This window comes from Solanum dulcamara, chromosome 7, assembly GCF_947179165.1.
Source record: "Solanum dulcamara chromosome 7, daSolDulc1.2, whole genome shotgun sequence".
Taxonomy (NCBI): domain Eukaryota; kingdom Viridiplantae; phylum Streptophyta; class Magnoliopsida; order Solanales; family Solanaceae; genus Solanum; species Solanum dulcamara.
The window spans coordinates 2,863,699-2,883,458 of record NC_077243.1 but is presented as its reverse complement, the minus strand read 5'-3'; the positions used below and the strand labels follow the sequence as shown (position 1 = coordinate 2,883,458).

General features: G+C 36.4%; 4 protein-coding genes across 4 annotated transcripts; 1 reads left to right on the top strand and 3 right to left on the bottom strand.

Moving 5' to 3' along the window:
- Window positions 1-833: 833 nt before the first annotated feature.
- Window positions 834-4,589, bottom strand: LOC129893883 (molybdate transporter 2; the record flags this gene model as incomplete). Its single annotated transcript, XM_055969307.1, has 1 exon — window positions 834-4,589. A coding segment is annotated over one exon (1,446 nt), but the record flags the coding sequence as incomplete, so codon positions are not given.
- A 2,870-nt stretch (window positions 4,590-7,459) lies between these two features.
- Window positions 7,460-11,166, top strand: LOC129895614 (uncharacterized). Its single transcript, XM_055971347.1, has 7 exons — window positions 7,460-7,725; window positions 8,166-8,281; window positions 8,366-8,484; window positions 8,668-8,830; window positions 8,909-9,135; window positions 9,245-9,563; window positions 9,669-11,166. The coding sequence occupies exons 1-7, from the start codon at window positions 7,567-7,569 to the stop codon at window positions 10,999-11,001; spliced, it is 2,436 nt and encodes an 811-aa protein (XP_055827322.1). The 5' UTR covers window positions 7,460-7,566; the 3' UTR covers window positions 11,002-11,166.
- Window positions 11,167-11,277: 111 nt separating this feature from the next.
- LOC129895613 (pentatricopeptide repeat-containing protein At1g15510, chloroplastic) lies at window positions 11,278-14,857 on the bottom strand. The gene has a single exon (XM_055971346.1). It carries the CDS (start codon window positions 14,601-14,603, stop codon window positions 11,973-11,975), a length of 2,631 nt encoding a protein of 876 aa, XP_055827321.1. The 5' UTR covers window positions 14,604-14,857; the 3' UTR covers window positions 11,278-11,972.
- Window positions 14,858-15,557: 700 nt separating this feature from the next.
- LOC129895065 (root phototropism protein 3-like) lies at window positions 15,558-17,864 on the bottom strand. Its single transcript, XM_055970701.1, has 3 exons — window positions 17,538-17,864; window positions 16,850-17,370; window positions 15,558-16,310 (listed from the first exon to the last, which is right to left on the bottom strand). Exons 1-3 carry the CDS (start codon window positions 17,752-17,754, stop codon window positions 15,753-15,755), a joined length of 1,296 nt encoding a protein of 431 aa, XP_055826676.1. The 5' UTR covers window positions 17,755-17,864; the 3' UTR covers window positions 15,558-15,752.
- Window positions 17,865-19,760: the final 1,896 nt, after the last annotated feature.

Genomic DNA, 19,760 nt, shown 5'->3' with positions numbered 1-19,760 from the left:
TAATTTCTTAATTACCGTGTAAAATACAAAGTGTTCATCAAATATGGGACGGAGGGAGTAATAAAAGAAGTGGCTTTTAAAAAATGAAATAGATTTGAATAAGTGAGCATATGTATATTTTTTTTCTCCGAGACAGATAACTATTTTATTTAGATAACACTTTTATTTACTTACTTATAAAAGCGACATGCCTTCTCTATGACACATTTTTAGTAGGCCTTTGTCAAGGATTTAGACTTCGATTAAGACTTTCGTGCGGCATTCGACAATTTACTCACGATTTTTTCACGATCTTGTAAGCTCAAGTAAGTCTTTTCAAACTCGGATCGCTAAGAGAACGCTAGATTAAAAGAAAGACACAAGAGTGATTTTAAGAAGGCTTTATATATTGTTTGGAAGATAGATGAGTGTACAAATGAATGGCCCTTTGCCCCCTTCTATTTATACTACTCTCTAAGAGTTTAAGTGCAAATAAAAATTACTATACAAGTTCTTCTATATTTATAAAGAAACCCCTATTCTAAAATTCTCTACACATCTAGAGGATTCTAAGGCTTTCAAGACTTCTCCACAATATTCTAGAGTCTTTCATTAACCTCTCCAAGACTCTAGATTCTTTTCTCTTCTAGATGATCAAATGACGGGTCATGACACTAGCGTGTGAATTTTCTTTTGATGATTGCAATGTGATTTGAACTCAAGATTTCTGTTCAATCTAATATCAATTAAAATTGTATGACCATCCTATTTGTAAATTTATGTTATTAGATAACTATAGTTATGTTTAAGTAATTACATTATTTTCAACAAAGAATACAACATTATCATCAATGTACTTTTCAAACTTGTTTGGATTAAGATATTCATGTCCGTCAGCTACTCATCTTGCAATTTACAATGGAACCTCAGAACACAGAATCTATGAGGTGGACATAATGTCGAAGATGCAGAGAAGGAACCTCAGAACACAAAATCCAATGTAATAAAATTTGCTGAATGGCTTAGCCTGGATACCATTCCATGTTAGCTATTTGAGGAAACAAAAAGCAATACTAACTTGTATCTCAGTTTCCACCAGGCAGCATACTGTGATGCAAAAAAAGAGAACTACAGCAGAACAAACTTCTAAAGGAGAATACCTCAACCACCCTGGTATTCTTCTTCGAGTAATCTTACCTTGGTTTCTGTGAAGCAATACATGTTATTCTCAACTTTTGTGCTACAAAGAGACAAACTAGCTAAGTCCCTCGTGGAACGTTTATTGTTTTTCTAGAGTCTGGAGATGGTTCGAGAATGAACGTTTTACTGAGTGAGTGAAAATGTGTTGGGTAATCACAACCATATTCATGAATCACTTCCATCAGTCACTCGTCGTCCCATTTAACCAACCATGCAAAGCTTCTCAGAGGAAGTATCCCATTGTTTTTTTTTTAGAATAAATGGTTGGTCCAAAGATGTTGCTCATGAAAGATGCAGTTCTCTGAAGGATAGACTGCTCTCAATACAGCAGAAAGAATCGCTTAGCTTCGTTTCTGGTGAACAATGCAGTTCTGTACTCGAGCTTATAATTCTTGAATATAGCATCTCTCACTATAATATCCCAGTCTAGGATGAATAATGGTTCCTGATTCTCACAAAGCATCATGCTATGGCACTTTGAAACTATATCAATGTCAAATGCTTCTTTCATTGTGCAATTCATCTTGACTCATGGATTTCAAAACTTTAGATACCTGCTGTTTGATACAAAATGGTAATTCAAGTTGTAGCTCAGGTTTGAAATAATATGGACCTTGTCTTATTTTAGCGTCTGATTTTCTAGTTAGACTTCTCTTCCCTCAAAAGTCACCCTCTCACTAGCGAGAGTTAAGAAAATCATGGTTAGATCAGAGCAGCCAGCACTTGTATGGAACCGAAGAGACCATCTTTGCAGCGCAGCTGAAGAATCTTCAACTTTTTTCCCTGTAATGGCTATGAATAAGATTCCACACATGCCCAGTTCAACATCAACTTGTTGAGTAAAATATATGCTCAATGCTCAAAAAGAAGCTAGTTTCAGATAGGAATTGGCCCAGAGGAGAGTGTTTTGGCGTACCCATATATATCATATCAGTTCCAAGCTTCATGCTAGAAGATATAGCTAAAAGTGGATTACTTTCTGTTTTCAGCTTCCACAAAGGCATTTAAACTTACAAATGCTTTGGATTTCCTCATCCTCTGATGATGATTCAAATTCAGAATAAAATGGGGCAGTGATCGCCAAGAGCATTAAGATAGCCAGAACTAGAAGGCAGTAAAATGAAAGCAGACTTACCATTTGGAAGGAGATTATTATTTCTCTTATTATCTTAAGCAGAAAGATGAAAGGCCAAAGATCATCCACTCACTAGAAAAAGGTGAACAAGTCAAGATACAAGAACTATCCTTATATGAGTATCAATTGATACCTGATCATCTAGTTGCTTTTGGGTACTGACTGATATTCTGGAACAAAGCAAAATTCAACCCAGAGGCTTTGTAAGCATACATACAGCTAATGATTTGCACCATGTGAACGCAAGTCAACAATTATGATAAAAAGCCTAGCGAGCAAAGAAAACAATAGCTTATAGCCAAGTGAATCAGCACGAAAAAATCAATCTATTGTCCTGTTATGTGTACATTTCACAGGAGAATCCATTTCTTTCACACCAAGAGTCAAGCCAAGGTTTTAAAACAGTTTACAAAACTACGCAATCACCTAGAGGCACATTAATTCTTCAGTAGGCTCAGATTGCTACCTTATGTTTAATACTTAACTATTTTGAGAGTGTTATAGTTGGAAGACGAAATGCGCTTCCTGATTCTTCCTCACTTTAGAGCAATCTTTTAGTTCGATTTCATTTATGAGTTCAGGTTCTTTCCTTTAGTCAGGACCAAACAAAAACCGCATTGCCTCCTAATTGGTATAGTCTAGCATGCTGCGAACAAGATCCATAACAAACAAATATCGAAGAAATACAGAATCTTCTCTTTTTTTGGTTGATATTATCAAAGATATATATAGATTATGAAGGATTTTGTACTGACGCAAAGGAATAGGTAACACAAGTTCGCATATGAACATAAATAATGTCGCGAAGAAATCTATATCTTCTCTGTTCTTACGGATTGAGACTACTCTCATCGTTTGATCTCCCAAAGCAACTATCAAAGCAGTCCAATTCCCTCAATTTCAGCAGCAAAAACAGCACAATACCGCAACCAAATCCCAATGCTGCACTGGAACCCGTCAATGAAACAGCAGCACAAACCAACATAACAAAAGATTCTTCCTTTGAGTTCATATCCCTTGAAGCCATAGCCAATTCTATCCCAGCAAACAACAGAAGCACCCCAAGTATCCCAATAGGAAACTGATTCAAAATCCTCACAAATGAGCTCCCAAATACCAAACCAAGAACCAATTTGCCCAATCCAAGAAACGCCACCGAAGCACCACTCCTCCCACCAAATCTATACTGTCCAGCCAGTCCCCCAGCCCCGTGGCAACATGGCATTGCCCCAAACCAACAACCCACCAAATTCATTAATCCAACACTCACGGAGACTCTCGTAGCCGACACTTCCTTCTCCGGGAACAAATCAGCTGACAATTTACACACAGCTATCACCGAATTCAACACGGATAACGGAATCTGGGGAATCGCACCCCGGAGAAAACCAGTTTTCCAGTCTTCCCATGTGATTTTCAAAACGTGAAGTTTTGAAGGACCAAATTTAATATCATGAATGATTGAAGGGTCACGAACGAAACAGAGGATCAATCCCAACAAAAACACTACAAGAGCTGCCGGAATTGCTGATAGTATTCGTAATCTACGCCGAACTCTACGACGATCGCTCCCGTCTTCATCGTCCTCAACGACTTCGCCGGAGCCGGTGACGAGTATGAGAAAAGAAACGGACGTGAGGGCCAGAATAACGCCGTCAAGTCCAAGCCACGGACGTGGGGTGGTGGTGCTAGCCTTTGTACTGGTAAAATCTTGGTTATAACGGATGTATTTGATAGCAGAGAAGGCAAAAGCAAGGCCCTGAGAAAGCTGAACGCCTCGGACAACAGGGAGAGGAATAAAGTGGTAAAAGAAGGACATAAGTCCGGTGGATCCGAGGAATAAAAGTGTGCCGGCGGTGGAGATTCCGGCGGCGGCGATTTGGGGTACGGTGAGATGAGGTATCTCAGAGACGGCGACGGCAGCAATAGATTTCATGGGTTGAACAGGCATGGGGATTCCGAAAATAGTACCAGTGATAATATTGTAGAATGCAGTAAAGATAAGGGTAGTGCTGAGATCAAGATTGCTGACTAATGTTAGTGCTAAGACAATGGGGATGTAAGTGCCTAAGTCGCCGACGGAGCCACCTAGTTCGGAGAGTAAGGAGGTTTTCAGGCGGAGTGAGCCGGTGAACGGAATGGAGGAAAGGCGGCTGCGCCACCAGTTGCGGCGGAGGAGGGGAGTAGTCTGGTCAGCCATTTTTTTGCCTGTGGGGAGTTGGCAGGGGAGGAGTGATCCAAATGATGAAATGAAAGTCGCGCGCACGCACAAACAAAAGATGAGATTTTTTTAATAGATTAATTTTATTTTAAAATTTAAAATTTAAATTATATTATATAAATTGAGATAAAAGGGATTACTTCCTTCTAACTAGTCTTGCTAAAAAAAGCCAGCAAACTTTTTTATATTTAAAAATTACTAATTCTTTATTTTAGCTTTAATGAAAAAATTTATTGCTACCTAATAGAAGTGGAACTAGAATTCTAAGTTATGGTTCTATTTTTTTTTAAAAAAAAGAGGTTAATTCTTAATTATGAATTTTGTAAATAGAATTATAGGTTTTGCGCCAAAATTAAAGGTTATGTGAAATTCTTAAGTAAAACTGTAGTTCAGCTCCCTAACGATACAAGTGTTATAGCATGTTTAAAATTACAAGTCAAAAAAGAATTATAACAATATAAATATTCTGTCATTTGAATGTCTGATGAAGATTGAAGTATATGGTAAGATTTGTTTTGCTAATAGAATAGTTAAAAGCGATAATTGAGCAATATTTTGGAGTTATATGATATTTCATCATTCATTTTACAAGCTTTTTAACTGGTGAAGGTTGGAACTGTTTGTGTGCTTAAAAATATGTGTAATAAGAGGCGTTAATATTCGGATCTGTGATAGCAGCACTTGATGTTGACCGGCAAAAGGACAAACAAAATAGGAAACTTATATAAATATATAATATTAAAAAAATATTTATTATTTATAGCAATAAATATTTTTTTTCAGTGAACACTTATAATATAATTTTAATACATATTGCAGAGAACTATTTATAAAACATATATAATACAAGTTTTATAGATGAATAATATATTTATCACATATTTTAATAGATTTATAATACATTATGTTAGTTTCTTACTACACAAACATAATATATATTTTAAAACACGTATAATACATTTATATTATATGCATAATTCACTTTTAATACCAGTGTAGATTTATCATAGTATTACTATATATTGCTATAAATGATAATAAATAAAAAATATCGCTAAAATCGATAATTAATTTTTAAAAAGCACTCAATCAAATAATTTTTTCAACAAAATATCTCTGCAAAATAATTGTAAAATAAGTTTGGCCCAATGGAGAATTTAAGTCCAAGATAAGTTAGGAGTCTGGACAAGTACAAGTGTTGGCCTCTTATTTACTAAATCCAATATAAATGGCCTCATGCCCTCATACAATCACCTCTTCACGGCACGAAAAGACGAGCCTATTTCGTAAAATTGTGACTTCACAAATGTGAAACGCATAATAGATTTTTAATTTGAATTTAGTTGACAAATTATAATTTCTAATTTTATTAATAAATTAATAGGTATTTTAATTATTTTAAATTTAAATAAATAGACATATTCGTCCTATATGACATTCTACATAATAATTTTGTATCTTACATGATGACGTCCAACGTATATTATGTCTTATAGAACATGTGTATCTATTTGTTCAATTTTGTACAAATTTAAATATTTATTTGTGCATACTTAATATTGAATGTCATAAATACCAGTTAAAGTCAAATTGAATGACATATTTACATATTATGTCAATGAGAAAGGTGTTTTTTCTTCTAGAAGATGTTGATTGGTTGGTTGACGTAATTAATTTAATAGTAATTTTATGAATGAGTAGACTTAATTTTATAATCTAAAAACTGCAAAAAGGGTGTGGGGACAAAGTTATTAGTATTGGTTATTATAGTGAAAAGAAAATGAAAAAGAAAGATGAGATCGTTAGGATCCGAGGAAATCCCAAGCCCACATACGGACTAGACTTGGACTTGGAATTAAGGCCATGGATAAGTTCAACAAATATTTGGGCTTCCAAGGTCCACTTTGATATGGTCGTGCTAGTAGTGGATGAAATTGGCAAAATAGCTATTTTTTGGAACACTAATTAAGCTTTATCTAACCAACATGTGAAACTAGCATAGTATGCTGAAGTTGGAAAATTTCCTCAAGTATGGAACATGCCGTTCAAATTCTAGAAACGATTCACGAAAATTCTAAACTCCATCACATTATATTGGAATTTCACATATTAAAATTTTGAAAGTTTATATTTGTCAATTTCTTCTGTTGTAATATAAGTTGACGTCTTCTAGAATTCTCATCATATCCAAATGAGAACATTAAAAATAAAAAGAACATACCAGTGTTTATCACAAGAGCATTGAAAAAATTGGACCTTTACATGAAATAGAGTTTGGTGTAGCATATTTACAGGAAATTTGAAATTAGTTGGTTTATATACGATCCCATTCATATCACAATTAATTCGCGTCCGTGTGTGAAATGCAAAAATTTAATGCTTATATCTTTTTCTCCCTTTATTTATCTTAGTTTGTATTAGTGGGTTTTAAGGAAAATGTCTCTTTACTGTGTGTTTGGTACAAAGAAAAACGACTTTTTATAAAATGTATTTCTTAAAAAATAAGTTAATTTTTAATTTTAATATTCCACGTGAGATGATTAATTTAAACTAAAACAAATAAATTACTCTAAAAAAAACACTACAATGCGGGTACGGCATCGAATTTAGCTAGAGCCTCATATGTTTGTTGGCATGTACTTGATTTGTCGCATAAAAGGGAACTTTTCACTTTGACTTTTTACTAGGAGTAATACATTTGTGTTTAAACTGACCTGTTCTATAACTTTCCCTTTCTTGGACCAAATTACCCCCCTGTAGATTACATATATCCATCCAGCTCACTCCTCAGCTCATAAGGGTATTATGGTCTTTTCAAGTATAGTTAGGACTTTAATGACAAACCTCTGAACATATATGGGAGGCCAGCATATCTAGCCGTTACAACTCTCCACCTTTTTAAAAATGACATGACCGTTGGTCTCTACTTTTATTTCATCAAAATCACCTAATCCTCTTTCTCTGTTTTCCCGTTCAGCTCTGATTTTCCATTCTTTATTTTTCTTCTGCAAGAAACAGAGGCTCCCCTCTAATGGCTGGCGATCTTGTTTTTACCCCTGAAGAAATGGTGACTGATCAAGGTCTTGGATACCCAAAAGCCTATGCCAACATCTGTAAAGATCGAAGTTTTGGCCCCTTCAGCCGCGGCCCTCCTTTCACTTTCACTCCATATGCTCGGCCACAACATGAGGTAACATAAAGACTCAAATCTTTTTGTTTTTTTCAATATATGGATTGCTTAATCTTAATTGTTCTCTTGGATCTTTAACACCCCCTAACGTTGTGTTGAATTTTTGTTGTATTTATGGTACATGTGATTTTCTTGCCTCTACTAGTGAATTTAGTTGCTACTAGCAGATGTAAGATTTTAGATTTGATGGGAACTCATTATGTATTCAGAATTTGATTTTTGTTATAATTCAGTGGCTGGATTTTTATTTTTTCTTACACCTATTTCCCCAAGTGGATTTCACAGTTGAATTAAACCTTGTGAATTTTAATCCTTGATTTTCAAGTAGAAGCAGCCAAGTTTCAAATCACTTAACTGATCTTGGAAAACAATTATGTTTCATTTTAGAACAAATCAAACCTTAGCAGAATTTTGATTGTTGTTATTTTGATTGGTAATAGGTTTTGAGAGCCAAGGAATTGGATGACATGTTCCCTACTATTGATCCGAATGCACAACCAAGCACAAAGCCCAAGATTTTTATGTCTCTTTTGTGGAAGCAACTCAGCCACCTTGGGTAAAAATCAATTGTGATGCAATTCTGTTTAAGTAGGAAAAGCTTGAAAGTCTTTCTCATTCTTGATTATGATTTGAAATTCAGGAATGCAGGATTTGATCCTGAAGTATTTCGAGTAGACTCATATGGCAATGTTCTGTATTATCATGCTGATTCAGCTTCACCTTTGGCATGGGAAATTGATCACTGGTTTCCTTGCTCCAGTAATTACTCATCATCCTTGTGCTTTTCTGCATATAGCTTAACTTGTGTACATTGACGAAAAATTTACATTATCAGGTCATATTTACCAATTGTATATTATATAAGCTAAACTCTTCTGCATCAATGATCATTTTCTGTGTTTAATGAGTTTTGTATATATGTGACATTTGGTGAAATTGCAGGAGGGGGACTAACTGTTCCAAGCAATCTGCGGATAATGCAATGGCAAGCCTGTAAGAAAAAGAATAATAAGCTGGAATTCCTTATACCCTGGTGGGATCTGCAAGTTGGTATATCCATAAACCAGTTCTTGTCCATCTTTGCTATATCAAATTCAGATTTCAGGTCGGTTGCTGTAAGATTGTTGAGTGCATTTCAAGTTTCAAAGTGAGATTTTGCAACTCATTGTGTCATTATTTTCAGGCGTAGAGCATTTTCCTGGTTGTTTTCTGAAGGTGAAAGTGAAGAATTAAATGACTCACAAACTGTTGATTCACATGTTTTTCCTCAACATTTTGTTGAGTCGAAAGAAAAGATTGGCCTTGCTCCAGCAGCTGTTGTTTTATCTCGAAGGGAGTCTTCTGATTCTTCCTCCGCTCTAAAATCATTGGACATAAATAGGAGACCAAGATCAAACACTCCTATCGTTGGTTAGTTTCCAAAAAATCAAAGACCATAACCTGTTTCTTTGTTTCAATGTCTTGTGAAGCTAGTCAATTGATACTACTCCTTGTTTCTTTGGTTTTGCTGTTGTGACAGCTTGTAAAAGATCAAACACGGATCTGAAAGAAAATGAAGATCCAGGAACGGTAACCAATCCGTACCAGGCCATTGTGATAGCTAGAGATTCTTTGAGACACAGAGAAGAGACAGCAAAGATGCAGGCAGAAATACAGAAATTAGATGATGAAGTAGGTGAATTGAAGCAGAAAACTGAGGAGGAGAAAGCAGCTGTACAAGATTTGGAGCTAATCCTAACAAAGAAAAGGAGGAGAGCTGAGAAGTGTCGACGACTAGCTGAGGCACAATCTTCTTATAAAGCTATGCTTGAGAAGATGATTCGAGATGCCATGCACCAGTAAGATCTCTGGAAAATCATGTCAACTAGAAAAATAGAAATCCATGAAGTGTGTGTGATTATATACTCGTAGTCTCTTACTCTACTGGTTTATGTGATTTGCAGGAGTATTGTGTATAAAGAACAAGTGAGGTTGAATCAGGCAGCAGCTAATGCCCTTATGGCAAGACTTGAAGCTCAAAGAGCAATTTGTGATTCTGCAGAGAGAGACCTACACAGGAGATTCAAACAGAGAGATGAACTCGAGCAACAGATAAGACCTGAGTGGGACCAAACAAGAAAAAGATCAAGAATGAATGAATTTCCAGGTGGAGAGGGAGATGAGAAGACTCTTCTTCTTCTGCCTGGAAGCTGCTCAAGGGCAGAATTGGAGAAAGATGATAAGAGAGTTCTATGCTTGCCGGGGATGAATGCCAAGGACAGTATGCACAAGGAATTAAGAGTATTTTTGGAGGAGGAGCAGAAAGCATACGAGGCTAGACTATCTCAAAATGGAGGACAAGAGAAAGAAACTCATCACAGAATCAGCATGGGAATCCCCTCTGATCGCAGCAACAACGCTATTGTGCAGGCAAAGGATGAGGATCCAACAGATCAGAAGGTTCAAAACATAGAGATACAAGAAGAAGAAGAGATAACATGCAACCGGGGGTTTCCCACTTTTCAGGAAACTGAAAGAGAGGAGGAGGACGAAGAGAGCAGACAGCAGCGTGGGAAAGGAAATGTTGAAAAATGGCTTCAGTTGCTTTTGGATAACTCTCAAGAACCTACAGACTTTGGTATTCAGACTGCTGAGGAGAACGATAGTGGTAAGAGAAATCTTAATGCAGGAGAAGATGAAATTAATGAGATTGATGGCACAATAACAAAGCTGAATATCAAGTATCCACAAAAGGAGATGAAGATAGATGAATCTGAGGCGGCAGAAATAGCTGAGGATGTGAAACAGCCGCAGAAGGTGCAAAATAAAAAAGAAGCTATCCAACAGGAAGAAGAAACAAAAAGAGAGGAAGTTGTTCAAATGGCAGCCAGGAAATCATTCTCAAACAGAGAAGTTGGGAAAAAGGAAGAAAGAACTGAACTTAAGGGTCAAAATTTACTAAGCAGGAATCCTCCTCCCTACAGATCAATTCCAGAAAGGAGAGCCAGTGATGTAGGTTCTGCTTCTAAGGGAGTAGGGAGATCTAGCAGCTGCGAAAGAACTGGAAGGAAGAGTGAAAAGGAAAAGGAAAGGGAACTCTTGAGGTCTGACAGTGTTAGGTTGTTTAGGCGTATCCCATCCTCGCCATCTCTCCTCTTGAGTGGTATGAAAAAGAAAGTGGATAGCATGAGGAAGAAGCCCACAGTTGTTGGTGATGATAGTGATGAAGGTCGGGTAGGAGGTAATGGCTTCATAAAATCATCCATCAAAACAATCAAGAGAGCAGTGAAGATGTAGGCTTTGGATATAGAACTAAATTTTATAGTTACCACCAATGATTGTGAATTTCTTTGTGCTTGATTTCTTTGTACAATAGTGTACTCTATTATTCTTTTGAAGGATTTGTAATAACAGCTTGTTGTTTGACGTAAAGATTTCTAATAAAGTGACTATATTGAATTCCCTTGGGAGTTTGGAAAAGTTAACATGTCCGGTAATGCTTTTGTAAGCCAAAATCAAATTGTGCAGAACAATAAGAGGAAAGGTTTCACGCACAATTCTTTCTGTCAACAATTTTAAAAAGAAAAGTAGTTTGCTGGTCAGTGAAAACATTGAATAACAAAAAGATACATGACCCCAATGCCACAAGGAAGAACCAATAGTGAAATCATGTCTTTATGCACATCCACTATGTAGCCTTTCCATAACTTGATTTCAGCAGACGATACAAGACGTCTTTCTCCTTCAGACATTATATTTGAAGGAAGATTTGGAACATGTATTATGAGAAACCAATGTTTGTTTTCTAGATATGCCTCCCAGCTCCTTGAGTACCACAATCATACCATCACCAAGATATACAAGTTCCTAAAACCACTTTGCTAAAGTAACAAAGAACTAGGCGCCTCTTCAAGTATGTGAGAAAAGTATGTTCTATATACAATAAATCAGGCATCTCTATGTCGATTATCACCAAATTGTCTTTGACAGTGTAAACATTTCAAAATATTCTAGCTTTCGAGAGCATTACCACAGGCGAGCGAAACATTCCTGTAGAAGGGCAGTTGATGTTATCTGCGGAAGCATCAGACGTGCAGTGACGGACTGTGGATGAGATTTTATCTGGGATAGCAACCTTGAGGTGTGTTGAGTACTCTATCCAGGAGCTGAGTCAGCTTCCATCCTGAATATAAACACCTGGCTCTGCCCGTCACCACGAACAGATTCTATTTTGCCACTTGTGAATCGATTCTTTCTGGCTATGAATTTCAAGTTTCTCCCAAATAATTTTCATCCCCGCATGTGCATCTTCCATCCTTAAAATGGTGGAATTGCTCAGTATCTCTAACTGCAATCTCCCTCCGAACAATCTCGGAAATAAACTTGATTGTGTCGTGACAACTCTTGCACATATAAAGATTCTTTGTGACCCAAATAGGTGTCCCTGGAGCCGTATTTATAAGCCCAAATGCAATAGCTAGTCTCTCACTGTGTCCACAAAAAATCTCGGCTTTTGAATCTTTAACTTCATTTACTGTATATCTTTCTGATTTACTACGATGTGCTGCCTTCATTTTTTCATAAAATCCTTCGAGAACTGCATTAATTTCCTTGCTTTGGGGGTGTAAGTTATCACCACTAAGAAATGCATGTACATTTCCCTTTACTTCTATCCAGCTGCAACCAGGATCAATAGTCAGTCCTTTTTCTATCATAATCTTCCTTAATCTTACAACTTCATCCCATCTGCCATTGTCGGAATAGAAGTTGCAGAGGAGAACATAATATCCCACACCTCTCTCATCTGTTTCAAGAATGCGTCTAGCTGCTAGTTCTCCAAGTTCAACTTGCCTGTGGATCCTACACGCATTTAATAAAGCCCCCCAGATAGCGGAATCATGTTTCACAGGCAATGATAGAATAAAATCATAAGCATCATCCACTAGACCTGCACGGCCTAGCAGATCAACCACACAAGCATAATGCTTCAGATTCGGAACAATACAATATTTACTCTCCATGTTATTTAAATAATCAAGGCCTTCAGTCACCAACCCAGATCTACTACAAGCACGTAACAGAGAAATGAAAGTAATCTCGTCTGGCTTTACTCTTGAAGTTATCATTTCATCAAAAAGCTCGATCGCAAGTGCACCTTGCCCTCGCTGAGCATAGCCAGTCAGCAAGATATTCCAAGCAGTAACATCCTCTTTCTGCGTATGAAACAGATTCAGTGCTGGGGTCATCCTTCCACACCTCACGTAGAAGTCAAGGAGTGCATTGGGTAAAAAACCATGAAATTCCATTCCGTTTCTCAATACATATGCATGTATTTCTTTACCACACATCAGTGCACCGATTCTAGAACATGCAGAGAGAACAGACATTAAGGTAACAGAATTGGGATCCTGATGGCGTTTCATTTCTCTAAAGAAATTTAATGCTTCCAAACACCGATTATTGATCCGGAGACCAAGAATGATAGAAGTCCAAGATATGACGTTTTTATCCGGTATCCTGTGAAAAATTTCCAACGCCTTGTCAATACAGTTGCACTTCGAATACAAGTCGATCAGAGTGTTTGAGACAATCACGTATGCTATAAGTCCTCTCCTTTCAGCTAGTTGTTGAAGCTTAACACCCATTTCAAGAAGGCCCAGTGAAGTACAGGCAGATAGAACAGAAGCAATAGTAATTTCATCCGGCATAACACCCTCTAGTTCCATCATTTTGTACGTCTTAACTGCCTTCTCAGGAAACCCATTACTCTCATAACCTGAGATCATTACAGTCCATGAAACAACATCTTTACACTGTATCCTATCAAAGATCTTTTCTGCTTCCTCCCAGCTCCCAATTGCTGAATAAAGTTGAATGAGAGAGTTGTGGGCAGAAACATCACTATAAAATTCCATTCTTGACACATACCCATGAAGTGCCCTCCCTAACCTCTCATCCCTAAGATCCTCACAAGCCGAAATCACACTTGTCATGGTCATCAAATCCGGAAAAAAGCCAAATTCCCGCATTGAGGAGAACAACACTAACCCCTCCAAAAACTCACCGTTCTCAAAATAACCCGAAATCATAGCATTCCAAGATATTCTATCTCTCTTAGACATTCCATCAAACAGCACTCTTGCACTGCAGACATCACCACATTTGACATACATTGTAATTAATGCATTAACGACATCTATTTCTGAATCATAGCTAAAACGTATTACATGAGCATGTGTCTCCCTACCCATTCTCCAATCAGGCAAGCCCCCACAAGTCCTCAACACACAAGGAAAAGTATAGACATCAGGCCTAATTCCAACCCACAACATCCGCTGATACAAATCCAAAGCCTCATCAAAATACCCATTTTTCGCATACCCACCAATCAAAACATTCCAAGAAAAAACATCCCTTTCCTCCATTTTCCCAAAAACATACCAAGCATCACCCAGATTCCCCAGCCTGACAAACATGCTCAGCAAGGCATTTCCAAGCCTCAAGCTCAACTGGGTCATACAGTTGAGTATGCAAGAAAATACTTCACACGCCTCATTCGATGCCCTCTTGAATTCGCAAAGCCTAGCTAAAGAAACAAAAGTGTCTTCTTCTATGGTCCCATGAAGGTCCTTTATTGACTTCAAGAACACTATTGCTTGTTCCAGCTGGCTGTAGAAGCATAATTGGATAAGGTGGGAATTGGGGTCAGTGGTGGGAGTAGAGGTGGAGGAGGAGCTGAGGATAGAATTTTGGGGGGATTTTTTAAGGGAAAAAAGGTTGGATTTTTGAAAGATAGGGGAAAAATTTAGAGATTTAGAAGAATGGAGTTTAGAGAATTGAGGGTTTTGGGGGTCTAATGGGAGAGATGTAGTTGGGGTTTTAGCAGAGACCGCCGCCATATTGGGAAGTGTAGTAGAGAAGGAGCATGTCGGATTATTTACTTTCCGGCGGGGTTTTAGGAAATGTTTAAACGGCTATCAAACACCAGGGGGTTTAGCCGATAAGAGATTCTTTGAATATCCCCATACGACGTCGTGAAGAATTTTTATACTTGAGCCAACTATAGTCTATAATATCTTGTTTTTTCCTCTCTTTTTTGGAGTGCTTCAACATGTATTTTCCTCTCTTTTTTGGAGTGCTTCAACATGTTGGGCTAGGCAACACAAGCTGTTCTATTATTCTTATAGATAAAGTAAAAACCTATTTGCACAATGTGTTTATATCAAAATATATTACTAATATAATTTATTTAGTACTCCATCAATTATACTGGAATTTTAATAATTGACTTGATACTTATGATGATTCTTAAAATTCAACGAATGAATAAAGATATGATCGTACTTGGTGGAGATAAACCGCCGGCCACAATAGAATAAATAGGCAAAGCAATCAATAACAATCTGTTCTCCCCTATTGATTAATAGCATGTAGCTTCCAAGCTGAACTATTTGAAACTGAATTGCTAGTTATTTTCTGCAAGTAAAAGAGTGGTATTCCTGGTACCCTATCAAAAAAAAGTAGAGGAAGAACAAAAAGTGAGAAAGAAAAAAGGGGCAAAAGATTGACAAGTTTAATGGAGAAAGAATGACTGATATATTCAATAGTTCAAGTCAATAGGTGAGGTTGAGTAGGTCCTTCTCATTTATTTTTCAAATTATAGATCAATGTTTTGAAGCTAAGGTCAAATTCACTCAAGGATCTAGTGCAATTTTAATAAGTTTTGGATCAATCGAGCAATAAATAAAAGAGCTTAATCAATCCTAGCGAGATAAGGAGTTAAAGAGCTTAAATCAAGCATTGGTCTACTCGGAGTGTGAGCTAGTTTCCCATTTTGACAAAAGAACAAATTAAGATAATCATATCTTCAATAAACTAAATATAAGATACAAGTCTTTTTTGTTGTTCCTTTTTCATGAGACACAATATACGAGATAGAAAGATATTACAATAACTAGCTTATATTGATCTTAATTAGTAGTTCTAGTACTTTTGCATTGACCGATAAACTTTCACCTATTCCAAATTCAATACCAAAATTTTTCTCATCAGGACAAAGATTTCCTCCACTTGTTGTTGGGAGTTTTGCCTCTAACAAGCCTAGTCTTCATATCCCCAGGAGTTTGTCTTCCAACATATCCCACATCAGTTTCTCTATCAGCCTCTCCAATTTTATCAACCTTATTCACTAAGGAAGGCACAATAATCTTTTTCCATCCGAAAAAACCACTACCTCGTTTCTTCTCTAACAACTTCTCAATCTGTGATTGCATTGTCATGCATTGACTCTGTAGCCTCAGGACATCTTCTTTTAGCCTCTTTATCTCCATTTGCTGAACATTCATTTCGCGCTTTGACATACACCGAGCTGGAGGCTCAATTAGTCCTAGTTGATTGGGGCTTCGGGTTCCGCTTATAAAAGAACCGCTCCAATCAATTTGATGTTTGTTAACCTTTGTTTGTTCAGATAACAACACTTGAATTACTGCCCGTACTGGCAAACGGTCGTTTTGGGCTGCATGAAGAGACGCCTCTGGCGACAGCTTTCTGCAGTCGATCAATCTACACAAACTTTTTCTCTCTTGTTTTGATACCCCGGGATGTACCTGCCATATTTTCAAGCCAATTCACTCAAAATTATGGATTAGCATTAAATATTATTATTTTTTTGAAAAGAATATCACATTTTAGCAATCTTATTTTATATTAGTATATATAGTATTTTGAACACCCTAATCAATTGAGACTTATATCGGAATGGTAAGGAGATGCATAAAACTTATATGGCACCCCGGTTCGAATCCTTGTGTGATGTTTCTGCATATTTTTTTATTGTGACCAGTTCAAAATCTGTAAGATATTAAATACTACACAACTTTGATGTGAAGTGAGCAGTAGCTTGGTGGCAATTGGGTGCAGAAGTATGCAAGCATGCAAGATCAAATCCGTATAGAGTTATATAAAAAGAGGCACTTCTTCTAGGATGGTTCAAAAAAAGAATCTTGAATTAAGACAGCAGCAGGAGTAACATTGTTATGTTTAAAATCATAAATTCAAAGATACTTTTGATATGTTTCAAAAAAAAAAATCTTTCTAGCTGTAAATAAAAATCCAAAAAAAAAAAAACAACAGTTTTTTCACTTACTTTGAGGTAGGTATCAATGGCTCTGTACAAGCCATCATCTGTAGAACGAGCATGGCTAGGAAGTGCATCAGCAAGTCCGAAAAACTGGGACAATGTCAAATTCCCATCAACAGCAGCTTCAGCTAAGTAATTATCCACAAGTTTAGCAACCTTAATTAAAGCAGATCCACTTCTTACACTTTCATCCAAATTCATAAACCTCTTAACCAACCTAACAATAAGTTCAACATCCAATAATGTCCCACACGTGTGAACAAATGACGGAATCAATAATTCCTTTAATGTAGCCTGGTCCAATTGCCACGATATCCTTTTCTCCAAATCGACCCGGTAACTTGGTTCGACCCGAACCATATTCGCGACCCGAAGCAACCGTAAGAGGAAATTGCACGGAATGGAATCTTTCTCCGGCGGGAGAATTCCGACTAATGTTTCCACGAAGAACCTCTTCTTCATCCATATCGCCGTCACACTTTCCGGTGAGTCCTCGAAATCTTTCGGCCCTATAGAAACTTCTGAACCTGTCGAAAAAATAAACTAGATTCATTTCGACTACATTAATTTTAAATTAAATTAAAGCATATGTAGATATTTTTGTAAAAAAAATTTTAAAAATGAGTACGGAGTTTATAAGGTGGTGAATCAAATGTTATCAACAAAGTAAAAGATGAGATAGTCAATTAAATACCTTCGCCAGTAGAAAGGTCAGGAAGCCATTTAGAAGCGTAGTGAGTAATAATGGAGCCAATGAGTTCGGGACGGACACCTTTGGCCTTAATGCCGCAAAGTGTCTTGACAAAGTAGTCCATGTCGAGGATACATGTATCGTCGAACCAACATTCCGCGGAGAAATGCGTGGATTTGCCGGGAAGATTAACGGATTCCGGTGGTGTTAGTTTCATCATTTTGGAGTTTGTGTGAACATAGACTAGAGTAATACTCTTAGTAGCTAGCTAGTAGTAATTCATATTGATGAAGATAATTTCTGGCCAATGATATTCCTTACTTGTTGTTACGTGAGGTTATTACCTCTATTGGATAAAAAGTTTGGAGTGACACCGCCACATAATGTTGACAGCATTGTTTTTATCTGTTATTGACAAGAATGCCCTTGAACACTAATTAAATTAAATCTAGTGTTTATATTTTTAGTTTTAGCTTCCTTTATTCTTTTTATTAAGCATAATGATGTCATAAATCGGGCTTATTGTATTTAGTATACATCATTAAGCAGCTTCATTTTCTCCTATATTGCTGATGTGCTGAGAAGTACATCACATCGACGTTTATCTGGAAAAGCATTAAGAGACACACAATGATAAAGGCAAAAGTGACGTACAGTCGAATCAATTTATCATTTTTATGAAATTGACTTGGCTGGTTATTGCTCCAACACTTGGATTTCGATACATAATAACAAATATCATGTTTTGAATTTATAATTTTAAAAGTATGCTAAGTTCAATATATACTAAAAACTTTAAAAGTTGATAAACTCGTTAATTTAAAACTCAAGCTTCAACCTAGTTTTTGTAGTGACATATTTGGAAAGATGTAGCTGTTGGCCGTTAGTGGCTTGAACATGAGTGTGGTAGGAAGAGGATGGATAGCAAAAAGGATAAAACGGGAAGGTGTGGGGGAATAGTGAAAACAAATTAAAATGATAAGTTGAAGTCATTTTCCTTTCTCATGTGGGACTTTTATGAATTTTGTTCTCTATTCAGCAGAGAAACAGCCATGACATGTCACTATATATACTCAACGGAATATTAGCATTAATTTTACTTGTCTTTCTTCATTTTAACCTCTTGCCCTCCCCACACACTTGGCTTCTAAATTTGTTTCTTTCTCTTTTACTTGCTGGAAATTTGGATATCATGTGCTGGGAAGAGTACGGTGGCAACACAATTGGGACTACATACGAATATCCAATGAACGGGCGGGTTAAATAGAATTTAGCCCTATGAAAATAGCTTACGTTAATAAATAAACAAGCCATTAATTCATCCAAAAGTTATTTGAGCTTAGATAGCTGGAGTAAGATGGACTAAATGATGAATCATAGTCCTGAACGTTCAACACTACCAAATTTTAATTGGTATGCTTGTATTTCTTATCATTTGATTAATTACAAACAAAAAAACAACTATACAATGAAAAAGATATTTTTTATAAGGTTTCTCATGAATCAATTTGTGTTACTGCATATTTAACACAAATTAGCCCAATATTCAAATTGGCTAAAAGGGAGGATCAAAGGGTCATTTGCATTTTTGCTCCTCATAACAAATAAGTTTTTCACAGGACATGAGTTTATATTTTTCTATCATAATATTCTACAAATTAACTTATGTCCAGACATGACTTTAATTTCTAAAGAACTAATTCCCCAATGGACATAAGTTTGATAGCTAAAGAGAAAATTAAAGACCAACTCATTGAAAGGGCAAAAATTAAAGACGAATTGGACAGGTAATATTTTTATGAGTTAATTTGATTATCTTTTAGTGCAGATGATACTTATGGTGATAAGATAAAATTTTAGTGAATGGAGGATGATTAAGCAGTACAATAGTAACAGTCTGCGTCATTAGGATTATGCGATGATTCCAATTTGTGTGGAAAGTTTTGAAGATGATGTTATCTCTATGGTACCAATTAGTATTGTGGTTCGATTCCAGCATTTAATGAGTGAATTGTTGGTTTCTTTGTTGATGTGGATAGAAAAAACGTATTTTGAATGAATCCTAAGTACTCTTGTTTACCTCCCAAAAAACGTATAGTTAGATTTGTATGTGAGACGCGTGAATTGAATCGATCAAAATAACAAAATAATAAACTGTAATATTGCAAATAATAGATAAGCTAAAAACAATTAAATAAGTAGAGCATGTTTAAGCCTAATTCCGAT